Source organism: Chlamydotis macqueenii, chromosome Z (assembly GCF_036417535.1).
Source record: "Chlamydotis macqueenii isolate bChlMac1 chromosome Z, bChlMac1.mat, whole genome shotgun sequence".
NCBI classification, from domain to species: Eukaryota; Metazoa; Chordata; class Aves; order Otidiformes; family Otididae; genus Chlamydotis; species Chlamydotis macqueenii.
This window is the reverse complement of record NC_141593.1, coordinates 60483368-60496574: the sequence shown is the minus strand read 5'-3', so window position 1 is coordinate 60496574 and position 13207 is coordinate 60483368. Positions and strand designations below refer to the sequence as shown.

Genomic DNA, 13207 nt, shown 5'->3' with positions numbered 1-13207 from the left:
TCCTATTTTATTATTGATATGTGGACATGAAACATGCTGGAAGTTCATATGTAGAATATAATTTTAAGTGCACTATATAAAGATGAAAGAGAGAACATTTTGCCCACAGAGCATCACATATGATAAAGATGGCTTTGTTACACAAGATAGCATGGATTACTCACTTACTGTACAATCCAAGCACTCTGAGAGTATGTGTGGACATCAAGCATGATGTTCTTTTGCTACTTCTTGAGTACTTAAAATTAAGTGACATAAACCTATTTCCCCACAGATTTTATACAGGGGGTAGAAGAGTCTTTGTTTGCAATGTCTGCCTCAACAATTGAGGTCTTTTTCTGACAAAAGGTCTCCTGCATTTACACGCACAAAGTAGTACAGCTTTTTGTATCTTCACGAATTTTACAGGTTTTGAATTCAAATAAAACTATCATCATTTTTTTCTAAATTTGTCCACAGTCTGTGTTTTACCTAGTTACTGTTACTATCTACATGTAGACACTGAAACCATTTTCCTTAATTTATGGGCCAATATCAGTATTCCATTGACCGTCAAAAAGCATATTTGTTGTTTTAGACAGAACATAGAAGTGCTGTATTTCATCTGACAGTAAGCCAACTGCAACAACTGAATTTCCCAAGTTAGTCATAATACTCTGAGGAATTTCTTTTGTTTGAACAGTTAATCTCTAGGACAAGACAAATTAGAAACCAAAGTGGATACTGTTTTACTAATAATTTTGTCACTCCTGTTATCATATTCACCTTTGTTTACTCATCACGTTGTTTTCTGGTCAGCAAATGGAAAGTTTTCACTTTTAAATATGAAATCTAGCTTTAAATATGAAGCATATGAAGCGTTCAGACATTGTTCTTATATAGGTCAGTAGTAGTTTATAATAAATACATGTGAAAGATGAGCTCATGTTAAGCTTTTAATTCCAGTATGATTACCTTACATTTCTGAAACAGATTACACAGATGATGCACACTTACACAACATTTTAACACCACCACGTCCAAAACCAATTTCTTTAAAGATACAATATCGTCTTAAAAAAGCCCTTCCTAACTACTGCCTCTCACAACTGATTAAAGAACATAAGGCAAAAGAGGTGACACAAGTAAACACATTAACAGTCCAAAGAATCGCTGAGATGTTTCTGCAGTAGCCCCCATGATCAAAATTCATGGTGCTAGAACAGTGATGTTTGCCACAGAACCACAGCTTGTTTTTCCCACTGTTGTTCCCCTTCTCCCACTAATATTTGGGATTTTACTTGGTGTGAGGGGCTGCTAGAGCTCCGCGACACATGCTCCCAAAGTATCGGTTTTTTTTTCCCAAAATATTTTCAGTTTTAACTGCTTATATGTTAGCCAAAGGGCTTTCAATCTCCACCGCTCCGGTTCTTCTAATTACTTTTTTTTTGTAATTATCCCTAATTATGACACTGGAACCATACAAATCATGCAGTTTCTTTCAGGGGAACAAAGCCACTGCATACTTTCTCCAAAAGCTTGCAAAACTAAAATAATCTCCTGAGCAAAGAGAATCCTACAAGGATTCCCATTGTTACATGACATAAAATGCTTAATCAATATAATTTTAGAATAATATTATTTTTGAAAATTAAATACCAATGAGGTGATTCTTGCTAACTATAGAACTGCAGTCACACAGGTTAAATTTCATACAAAGAACTGTCAGAACATCTTGTTTGTTAGAAGTCAGCCTAGCATGTCTGGGGTAGTTAAAAAGGTGGTATAACAAAGGTAGGCCTCAAACACCAGCTGTGGACACAGGCCCTGAGCCATCACTTTGGAGCCAGAAAATCAAGGAGCAATGCGACCTGTTCCCAGGACCATATAGGGAGATTTTAAGGAGAGGTTTGACCAGAGAATTTGAGGAAGGGGCGCTCCGACGACCCCCAAGACCACCAGAAGATCCTTGACTCAAAAAACTGAGCATGCGCAAGTGGGTGGGGAGTATTATAATGATTATTAGAAAAACGGATGATTATGTATTAGTGTTTCGAAAGTTATTAATGATTATGCGTGAAATCACTAAATATATTATGTCCAGATTTCCAGACCAGCATGCATGCAGGTGGAAGGATCCCCCGTGCATCCAGCGCCACAGTAAAGAATGCCTGCTTCTTAATCCTACATTGGTGTTAAGGGGTTTGATTCCCAATTTCGGCAACACCAGCTGACTTCACCCACAGACTCCAACTAGACTCCAAGATCATTCCTATATCATCCTTCGGGTTCAAGTAAAGTCAAAGCTAGGTTTCAACTCTTTCCAAATACATTGGAAACAAAAAGGGGAAAGAAATAGCTTCTTGGTTCAGGTGCAGGAGTAAGCACACCTGAGAAACACAGCTGAGTAGAATTTCTTCAGAAAATATGGATTTAAAAAAAAAATAAAATTAAAAAACCCACCAAATTAATCTGAACAATCTCCTCCTCACTTATCCCCCAAAACGACAAGAAACATACTGAGTTTGATACTTGAGTTGGAGCTTTTTAGGATAAATTCCTTAGATCAAGAATGGCATTTCAGAAGAGAAAAAAATGCGACATCTACTCTGACTATGCTCATAAGCACTCCTCTATGGAGTGTGATAGAGCCACTTTCCATTCGGTGGTCTGCCAGCTCTGAAGTAAAGACAGAAAGCTGTTTCACATCCCAAATTAATGCCCTAGAGACCAGCTTATACAGCTGGTCTGTCTCTAGGTCAGTGGAAACTTAATTATCTGCACAAAAGCTAGGGAAAAAAGAACAAAAACTGTATGGGGACAACGAAGGGAAAAAAGACATTTTCGCTTTTCCTTTTTCAAACTATGAGGAAGATCATCTCTTCTGTTCTACCCTCTCTTATTTTAGACTGCAATGACTGGGAAGGAAAGGGAGTTACTGACAAATTTGTTATAATATTATCTTAAGAAAAATAGTCTAAATGACAGAACTAGTTTTCAGATACATAACTGAGCAAACATTTTTTTTTTCCACAGTTCCTAATGCCAACCATTGTAAAGGTGTAAAGGACTACAATTTCATTTCAATTTAGGTAGCAGAGCCATTTTCATTTTACATTGCAATGCAAGGATTAAAAGTATGCGAAAAAACTGTGCCTCTTTCAAGTGCTGTAACTAGTAACCATGCTTCAGAACACAAGAATATTTTTCTTCTTACAGTGAACAGACAGGTCACAAACCACAAGCTGGGGGAAAGTTCAGTTCAAAGTATTTTAAATTGCTATACTAATCAGATTACTGTATTTTAAAAAATAAAGATTTGTTTTAAAGGAACAGTAAGTCTGTGATACACAGATGGGAAAGTAAGAGGGGTAATGGTTTTAAAATAGAGGGGGGTAGACTTAGATTGAAAATTAGGAAAAAATTTTTTACAATGCGAGTTGTAGAACACTGGAACAGGTTGCCCAGAAAGGTGGTGGATGCCCCATCCCTGGAAACGTTCAAGACCAGGCTGGATGAGGCTCTGAGCAACCTGATCTAGTCAGGGATGTCCCTGCTCCTTGCAGGGGGGTTGGACTAGATGACCTTTGAAGGTCCCTTCCAACCCTAACCATTCTATGATTCTATAAGGAGACGAACATAAAAATGCTGTTTAATATTTAAAATATGCCTACACTATACAGGAGTATATGCAGATATACCAACAATTTCTGAGCCATACTAACTGAGGTACCAAAAGCAGTCTGTTTTTGCTGGCTGTTAGCAAAAAGCAGTAGGACTTGTCAGCTTAGGAAGAGCACTACATTAATGCAACTATAATGCTTGTGAAATTCTGCCTTGTTTAGTGTCACAGATCACGCAGATGCAGCTGTGTATGCATCCTCCTACTGATCAAAATCCATCTAAATTCCAGCTGAGCCTAGTGTTTCCTCTTGGATAGGTGGCTTTGAAGGCCTATACCATGCCAATAAAAACCAGATGGACAGATCTGGGTGAAATTATCCAGTATGAATTTAGGCTTCGGGAGAAGCTGGGGAACTTGTCGTCTGATTTGAAAATGAACTCTTCCTTTTGGGATGTTAAATACTGTAATTGTAGTAATCTCCCAAATTTTTAAACTTTTCTTAAAACACTGAAAACTCCAGTCTCTCTCATGTTTTCATGAGCTGAATCATACTTGCTTTTTCAAACTATGTCAGCAGACTGGACTTCCTGTTGGGAAGCAGAGCAGTGCTAAAATGGTAGTACTTACCACGACATACCAGAAAAGAAGCTATGAAAACTGGAAGCTGTTTCTAAAAAAACTGTTTTGAAATATTTCAATTTTTAATTTTTTTTTTTAATTATTCACTTAGTAGATTTGATAATTTTTCCTTACACAGCCTGGAAAAGGATTTCTGTAGGAATTTAAAAGCAACAAAACTTGTTGAGCAACTGTCAGTCTACGACACAAAAGACGGTAACAGAAAAGCTGATGCACACAGGCACAGAGCTTGCAATACCTTCATATTAGATGCCTCAGTTTCCAGTTTTGTTAGGTGATTTGAGTTATCCTCTAGCTCTTGTCGAAGGTTGGAGTTCTCCATCTTTAATGCCTCAACTTGCTTTAACAACTGATCATATGAAGCTGCGGCCATCCTGGGCTACCCTCAGCCCTAAAAAAAAAAGTAAGAGAAAATATTATTTAAACACTTTAGAAAAAAATTTCCAAACTCATCTAACCATAAAATTATTTATCTTTCCCATTTAGCACTCAACTTTCTAAATATTTAATTTAAATCCATTAAACCAAACTTAATGACTAGAACTAATGCCAGTTCAAAGACTTTTTTCGGTAGACTTTCACTTGATAGATATGATTAAGCAAATGAAAGAAGTTCATTAACAATTGCATTAGGTATTAGGGGAAGCCAGAATATATGAAAGAAAATCATAGCATCATACAAAAGCATCCCTCCTATTCGCATTTCAATTTTAACACTAAGAAACTACGCAGATAATAGACCATATTTTGGTTTGGTTTTTTTTTGATAGACAACAAGCACTGTTGACTATATCTAAAAGATACTGACTGCCTACTTATTTTATGAAATGAAAGATAGTCACAGATGTTCAAAATTCCTAGGAACAGCACACACTAAAGGAGATGTTGTATGAAAGACAAACAGCAAATATTGAGCGATTTTAACAGAAAAAAAACCAACCATCTAATGTAGTAGTAATCAAGTCTTTTGTAAAAAAGCCCTCCAAGGCAAATACACTTACAAAATTCCAACGCAAGAAGTGGTCATATTTCTCAACAGAATAAAAAGATTAAAAGCTATTCTTGACAACAAGATAACCCACATTGTTCTGGGTAATACTCTTAACACAGTCCTAGAACGCCATCACAATTATTCAATCGTTACAAAGCAGGAAGAAACAAATACTTAAATTTAAATTATAAAATTCAAACGGTTTCTCACTTTTCAAACAAACAAAGAAAAAAAAGTTGTTCATCTAACAATGTAAGTTAACTAAAATGTGGTTAACCACATTTGAAGCTCTTTAAAGTTGAAGCCATCAATTTCGTTCTCATCAGCAATTGAAGAGAATAAAAGGAAGCCTAGCACTTCATGAACATACAAGTTACCCTTCCAATGTAATCTCAGGAATTTCCTAGTGTATGCAGCCTGTAACTCAAAGGAAAAAATATAAAAAGTTATGGGACAACATTCCTTTTGATCATTACTGCAGTACTTTGGAAAAGATGAAACAATTAAAAACTCTTATTTAGCATTTTCTGTGTATCCTCTCATTAAACCTTGGACCTTACTGCTTGTGTAACTCCTTATGTAACCAACTTTGCTCTTCCAGACCAATCTTAACTGAATTATCCAGTATACTAAAAAATAGATAAAATTACTCAAAAATATTTTAGTTCCGCAATACAAATTTTGAAAACAGTGTTTAATCTTTCTAGATTTAAACTCAATGAAACATAAAGAAGAATATACCAGTGAAAACAGGAACAATACAAAAAGCTGTAGTGTACTTGATACGACTAGTTTACTTCCTTTTCAAGAAGCAAGTCTTCACACCCGAAGCACCTGTCATCATCAAAGACAGGAGAAGGAAGAAGCCCACCACTTATGAAATTTCCATGATGCTACCAATAAGCTGAAGGAAAAAATCCTTCAAATTTCCAACAAAAAAAAAAAAAATCCAACAAATTTATTTTTCAAAATTTGATCATGCTTTACTGGAGACCTCATTTATAGAGAAATGAAGGCAATCTGCAACATCTGCTGTATCCTGTGAATTCTGGGCTGTTTCGCCTAAAAAGTGGAGAGCTGTCAGAGAGCTGTAACAAAAAAAAAAATTAAAAAAAAGAAGAGGGGAAAAAAAGGGCAGATTGTTTCTGTTCCATTTTATGTATGATTTTATTTAATAAATGTTTCCATTCTTTTTCCATTTATTAATAAAACAAAGCTGAGTTCACTTTTCTTTTCAGAACATACACTGCATGCACAATTCTGCACAAGCCCAAGGAAAGGTAGATAGGAGTGGAAACATTTTCACATTAGTTCTAATATACTAGTCTTGTATTGTAATATTGATAAAATTTGTTGATTACAATTTGGAAGTTAAAACAATTAGCAACATTAACAACACACAAACACACAATGAAGAAAATGGATAAAACTGAACAAGGAGAGGAGCTACGGAAGGACTGCAACTGCATAGGTTTGATATTTTGAATGCAAAATAAGCTGAAATGTACTTATGTTAAATGAGTAAGGATCCAGTTTCTCAAGGGGAGGTTTGGTTTATCTTCTCTCCCTCTTGATCTAAGTTCCTAAGCTTCCTTTTGTATATTTCATTTCCATCACATGGAACGAGGACATAATCACTAAGAGAGAGCAGCATTCTGCCTCAGACTAGGAGTCACTTCCTGATTTACTCAAATTTCAAACTTTACTCTGTTTTCAGATTTAAAAAAATTTAGTTACCTGATTACCACAAGCTGGGTAATCCAAAATATCTTATTTTTTTTTCATTAAATTGATGCCCAAATGGGCAAAAAGTTACACTGCTACAGGTAGAAACCCACTCCTGCCAGTCTAGCATCAGGCAGGAGTCACGCTGACTGACTGCAGCTCTGCTGGCTGGAAAGGCACCTGCACCAGCATGGATCCCAGCAACGTGTGGCACCTGCTCCTCGCTACCAGGGTATTCATACTGGCACCTAAGGAAAAGGCAAGAATTACAAAGAGAACCTCCTGGGAGGTGGTGGGGTGGAAAGTGCACATCATATCTTTTGGGAGCATGGTGAGGTTTGGGCAAAGTATGTTTACTGTTAGTACATCCACCCTGAAAACTAGAGGGAAGGCAGTGAGTATCACATTAGCAATATGCTGTGAACCATGAGGCATCTGCTTCCAGAGATGCTTGCCACCCCACTGGCTGAGGCATCTGGACTTCTTGTGGACATGTAGACATATACCCACCTCCTTGGCCCTCCAAGATAATCCTCCTTTTTCCTATCTGTAAAGGAAGGACTACCATGAGAAGAACCGTAAACTACTTTTCAGAAATAACGGATCTCACCTACCCCAACTGCGCCAAGGCATTTGGTACAGTGCCACATGTAAAACCAGCTGCAGTTATGATAGAGACAAGCAGAAAAACTGTACACAGGTAAGGAGCAGCTCAAGGACAGATGACACTGGGCAGTGCTGAAAGCCAAATTGTTGGGCTGAAGGCAGGTTGTTAGCAAAGATTCCCCAAAACTAGTCTGGAACAGGTATTTCTAAATGTTTCATTATTGACCTTGGCACAAGAAATGGCATCAAAACTTGCTCCCATAAATTCAAGAGGTTTCACAAGGCCCGAGGACTACATGTAATACACAAGGAACTGGATGACCTGAGAAATGGAGCGGTAGAAACAGCGTCAAATAAAACAATGAAGCAGCGTAACAATGCAAGGGCACTCACATGGGAATCTCATCACCTGGAAGCAGTGAGGAGAAGCACCTGGGCACTGCCAACATGATACTGGCACAAGGAACACAAACATGACTCCAAGAGTCATTGAGTCATTTTACAAGACATGGATAAGAAAAGCGAACTTAAGTGAGTGCAGAAAAAGACACTAAGTGATCAGGATCTCTCACATGAGAAGAGACGTGATGAGCAAGCCTTTGCTGCCTCAACATAACCAAGGCTGGAAACAACACAGCTACACTTTGTTATTAGGGAGGGGGAAAATACTCATGAGGGAGAAAAATATTTATGTTAAAACACAATAGTGACACAGAACAAATGCATATAAATTAGTCATTTATCAACGCAGGCTGGTAACATCCATTAGACATTATAAATTCAGCAATATCCTTGCCTAGCTCACTGCACAGGAAGGAACTGGACTTAGCGTTTCAGAAATTAATCTCGTATTCCTAAACCTCAATACAGAAGAATACTGTACTCATCTTCATACCTCAAATATATTTGTATCTTCTTCTCCTAAAACAATGAAATGCCAAAGCATTTCACAAAAGACACCATTATTTAATTTTAAAATGGGGGAAACGGACACAGGTAATGCATGACCACAAAGCAGCTTAGGCTTTCTGACGCTGAATGCAGCAACACCTCTCACACACTTAGTTTGTAGAGTGAAATCAAAAGCCTCAATTACACACAAGCTATTCCATATATACTGAGCTAACACTCTCAAAATTAAAATCTGCCTCTCTTTCAGAAATAAGTTTTTACCTTTAGCCTCAAACTAGTCACACCAGATCAGAGTTCCAGTTCCAAAACTAATCCTTGGATTTATGCTCCAAATTATCCGAGTACAAAAAAAAAGACTTAAAAAAATTTAAAACACAGAATTGGTGGCATCAATAGAAACTGACTGTGTCAGTGCATATTCTTCTTGTAATTTCTCAGCAGTCAAAACACTTGCCTTGGGGAAGGAGCCAAAATCCGGACCCTCTCAGCCAGACAGGGTTCACAGCCACATATCCCCTCATTCACAGCAGAAGTAACCAGTTCAAAAGGAAAGCGAGGAATAGTTTACACACAGCCCACTACCCTGAAGCTGTACCACTGCACAAACACACACAAACATATTCAAGATTATTAGGGCCATAACCAGCTAAATCCAGAATAAATGACTCTTCTCCTTCTCCTGTACGAAACCACTACAGTAAGGGGGGAGTGGAGGGTAAGGGAAGAGGAAGAACTCTGGCCTCCAATACCCATTTCACATTTTACACAGCCCAAGGGAAAATGCATGATACATGCAACACAACCCAGCTTTGTGAAGTTCACTATTCTGCTCCAGCCAAGCTCCCTTTTGCACTCTGTGCTTCTTCGCAGGGTGGACATCATTCAAAGGGAGGAATGGAAATACCCCTTTCTCTAGATTTACTCGAAAAAATAACCCTCTTGGAACACAGAAACTTTGAGATTTAACTCCCTCATTGTAAGAAACACCTAAAATCCAGGTCTCCTACTTCCCTGACCCATATTTCTCATCATTAAGAGGTTTCTTCTCCATCTCCTTTCAAGGTAAGGTAAAATTATGACAAGAAATTTCATGCTTTACTAAATCAGCAGTTCGCATGAATATACACATCAAAGAAGAACTTCAAGCTGCATATAACTCTCTCACACACTAAAATCAAAATTAATAAGAAGCCTACATTTATGCAAATATGCTGTTATGATTTAGATATGCATTTTTCTACATTAAGAAAACTAAACCAGTAACAACTGCCCAGAAATCAGGAACTCAGATGTACTCTTTCTAGTCTCAAATCCCAAGATACAGGCAAAACCCCCAATATCCTCTGAAAACTTACAGTTTTTTATTGATTAGAGCCTTTTTCTTTTAAATCAAAAAGCATATATACTCAACATGCCCTAAAGAGGTTCTACTTAGGAACTCCAGCAATTTGAGAGACATTAATTAAATATCCTTATGAAAATATTTCAGACTCCCATAACTATTTTTTCATCCATAAAAGCTATCGTTGTTAACAGAGCATCCTATTTTTATAAAGCAACTTTTGTAGAACAAATTAGTCTTAGTCTTTTCAGAACAGAGGCTAAGAGCAATCTAAGATATAAAACCCTATTATGTGTTTTTTTCAACAACAGAGACAGAGACCTGGCATTGTCTATATGCAAAGCTAGATAACATTTTTAGATAACGACAACCTATTTGTTTTAATTTTATGAATCTTCAGCAGAATAATTATTGTCACCCACAGTAAGGGCCGGAGGATGATTTTTTTCTTGTTTTTGTTAGCAAGTAAGTTGTATGTCTACTTCAGACAACAAAATCAGTGAAAAAAAGGCAAAAATACTTTCTTCAGTAAGGCCTATTCCAAAAAACATTGATGTGAACCAAGGCTCCTGTTCAGGGAATTGAGTTTAGATTATGACATTCATTGAAAGTAGTAAATGAGATGTTTAACTCTCTAAGAAGCAAACAGAATTTAGCATTCAGTTACCACTACCAGTAAGCAGATGTGCTCCTGCATTCTGTAACTGAAATTTTTTCACAATCTAGTCTATCTTCTTAATATGACAACTTGTAATCATTGTATATAAAGTTAATTAATATATAGACTATCATTTACTAAGGTTGGAAAGCATCATGAATTCTGTTTTCTTTCCGCATCCACAAATTTTACCCAAATATTCTATGCTGAAGCCCAAAATATTGTCCTTATTATTCTTTACCATTCTATCAATTTTTTCATTCATTCCCATGTGACTAAAGGGGAATTGTTTCTTCAAGGGCACATGACAGCAAACACAGGGGAAAAACAGTCATACTGTTATGCAATTTTCCCAATTAGTTTAGCTTAAACACATTTAAAACCAGATTTTTCAAAGCACTATGACTAAGGGTTCTGACTCGGAAGCTGTTAGAGCTAATGCTGGGATGGCTGCACAGGTGCCTGCCCCCAGCTGCCTGTCCTACCATCTCCACAAGGTTCCCACCCAGGGAAGAGAGAAGGGCTCAGCTGCTCAAGTGGCAGCCGCCTAAACCACTGCAGATTACTGCCCGACTACCAAGGTAATCTGAAATAGGTGTTGGTTTAACTTACTGTGCTGGACCATTAACCACAATAGTTCAGCAGCTGTTACATACAGCTATTTCCAAAAGATGGGCAAGGCTGACAGAGGGGCAGAAAATCCAGCACAGCTGTTCTACGGTAAGCCAGTCCCACTTACTAACTTCAGCCTTCAACAGACCATTTTCATATAACTACCTTTATCAATACAATCAAGAGAATAAGTGAGGGAGTTTTTTTTTGGCCATTCTTGCTTTGAACACATCAAACTGTGCCAATTTGCATTAATTCAATTTCTCTGTTGGCTGAATGCTGGATCAGATTTTCCACTATTTTGTTTGAAGCTTGTCTTCAGGTTAAATAATTAATATGTAAATATCCTTCTGCTTGTCCTTTTGTAACTCTGGCAAAATATCAGCACTTTTAAGTGCTGCGTACACAAACTTACCAAAAATGAGTATCAATGGGCCAGGGATTGTCTTATCCATTTCAGTTTGGGGCAAGCTTTACAGGCTTGCTGATTTAAAAATGTTTATCCTTCACAGGCATTGTTTAACACTCTTCTTTCCTACTTACGGAAAAATACTCCATTGGCCTCAGATCATAAAAGCCCGTTATCCTGATTCTTTCCAGAGCAAGGAGAAAAACCATATTCTGCCTTCTCCAGCATCACACTAAACAACTACATTATTTCCACGCGGTGATAAGGCTATGCTTTATTAAAATGTCTTTTGCTGCCAGCACATTTAATTCTCCTATCCTTAACTGCATTTAAGAGCAAACCTCAAAACTTTTAGTCAGTAGGAGCTGGAAGGGAGGCTATTTTGTTTGTTCTCCTGATCCGGGCTATGTGGGCACACAAATATAATGAGCAGTCTGAAAATGCGGTAAGGAGTTGGGTGTGGTTAAAGAGAATTAAAAAAGTACTTAGTACAGAATGAGAACTGTGGAACAGCAGATCTCGTACCTTCTGTTCATGTTCTCATTTGTTCAGCCTTAACATGCTCAGGTCACCAGAGCGAATGCATGAAGGAGCAGAAAACAGCCATCACAGAAAACTGCTGTTCATCAGCTTGTTTCAGCAACAAGGGCTTTGATATTAGAAAGTGAACTGCAAGTTATGCAATGATACTCCTTTTAGTAAGTTTGAACAAGCTGACATTAAAAAAAAAAAAAAGACAACAAATTACACCAAATGATAATCTCTAGATTAGGTACCCTCTGAATTCCCAGGTTTTTCAGCCATGTATAGAAAACAAGGGCCAAATGAAAAGCCATTACTATTATCAGCTATCCTCACACAACGTGTGAAAGGGTTAGTCCCCTTAGAAGGAGGCCACACAATTTTCTCTAAGCCTCAGCTGCACTGAGAGGATTTTCTTCTTAGTTTTTCTATCCACTTCTGCATGAAGGTTATCTTCATGGACAGCAGACTAAAACACTGAAGTATTACTATATCTGATCTTCCTAAACCCTTTCAACTGGAAGGTGTAGGGTAGACAGGGGTTTTTTTGTTGTTTTGTTCTTCCATAAATGAATTCATAACTTGACAAGAGCTTTTCAGGTCCCTTCCAACCCTAACCATTCTGTGATTCTATGATTCCATGATTCTTCTATTTCGGGATACTTCCTTAAGTTCAGTGCTTGGCCTGTACTCACCAAGCACGAAAAGCAGAAGCATCAACTGTTCTTCCTAACCAGAACATAACTTCGCTGATGAAGGTTCAAAACAATAAGTGATCCATCTTCTCCACATTCCTTAAAAGACCAGGAGGAGAAGGAAAGAGAAGACGATGGTCTGAACTCTTGGTTTGCCTTCCTCATTACAGGTCAGGGTATGATGGGGGGGGTCAAGTGTGTGTGAGAAATAGAATCATAGAATCATAGAACGGTTAGAGTTGGAAGGGACCTTCAAAGGTCATCTAGTCCGACCCCCCTGCAAGGAGCAGGGACATCCCCGACTAAGTCAGGTTGCTCAAAGCCTCATCCAGCCTGGCTTTGAATGTTTCCAGGGATGGGGCTTCCACCACCTCTCTGGGCAACCTGTGCCAGTGTTCTACAACCCTCATTTTAAAAAATTTTTTCCTAATATCCAATCTAAATCTACCTCTCTCTGTTTTAAAACCATTACCCAATGACCTCATGTTTAGG

At 37.8% G+C, this 13207-nt stretch overlaps 1 protein-coding gene across 7 annotated transcripts in view; it reads right to left on the bottom strand.

Moving 5' to 3' along the window:
• Positions 1 to 13207, bottom strand: part of APC (APC regulator of Wnt signaling pathway) — a 103158-nt gene that overhangs the window by 65281 nt on the left and 24670 nt on the right. For all 7 annotated transcript variants that reach the window (XM_086771190.1, XM_086771191.1, XM_086771189.1 and 4 more), the window contains one exon: positions 4482 to 4634. In XM_086771190.1, coding sequence (XP_086627316.1) covers positions 4482 to 4616 — 135 coding nt within the window. In that variant the 5' untranslated portion in view covers positions 4617 to 4634. The remainder of the gene's footprint in view (positions 1 to 4481; positions 4635 to 13207) is intronic.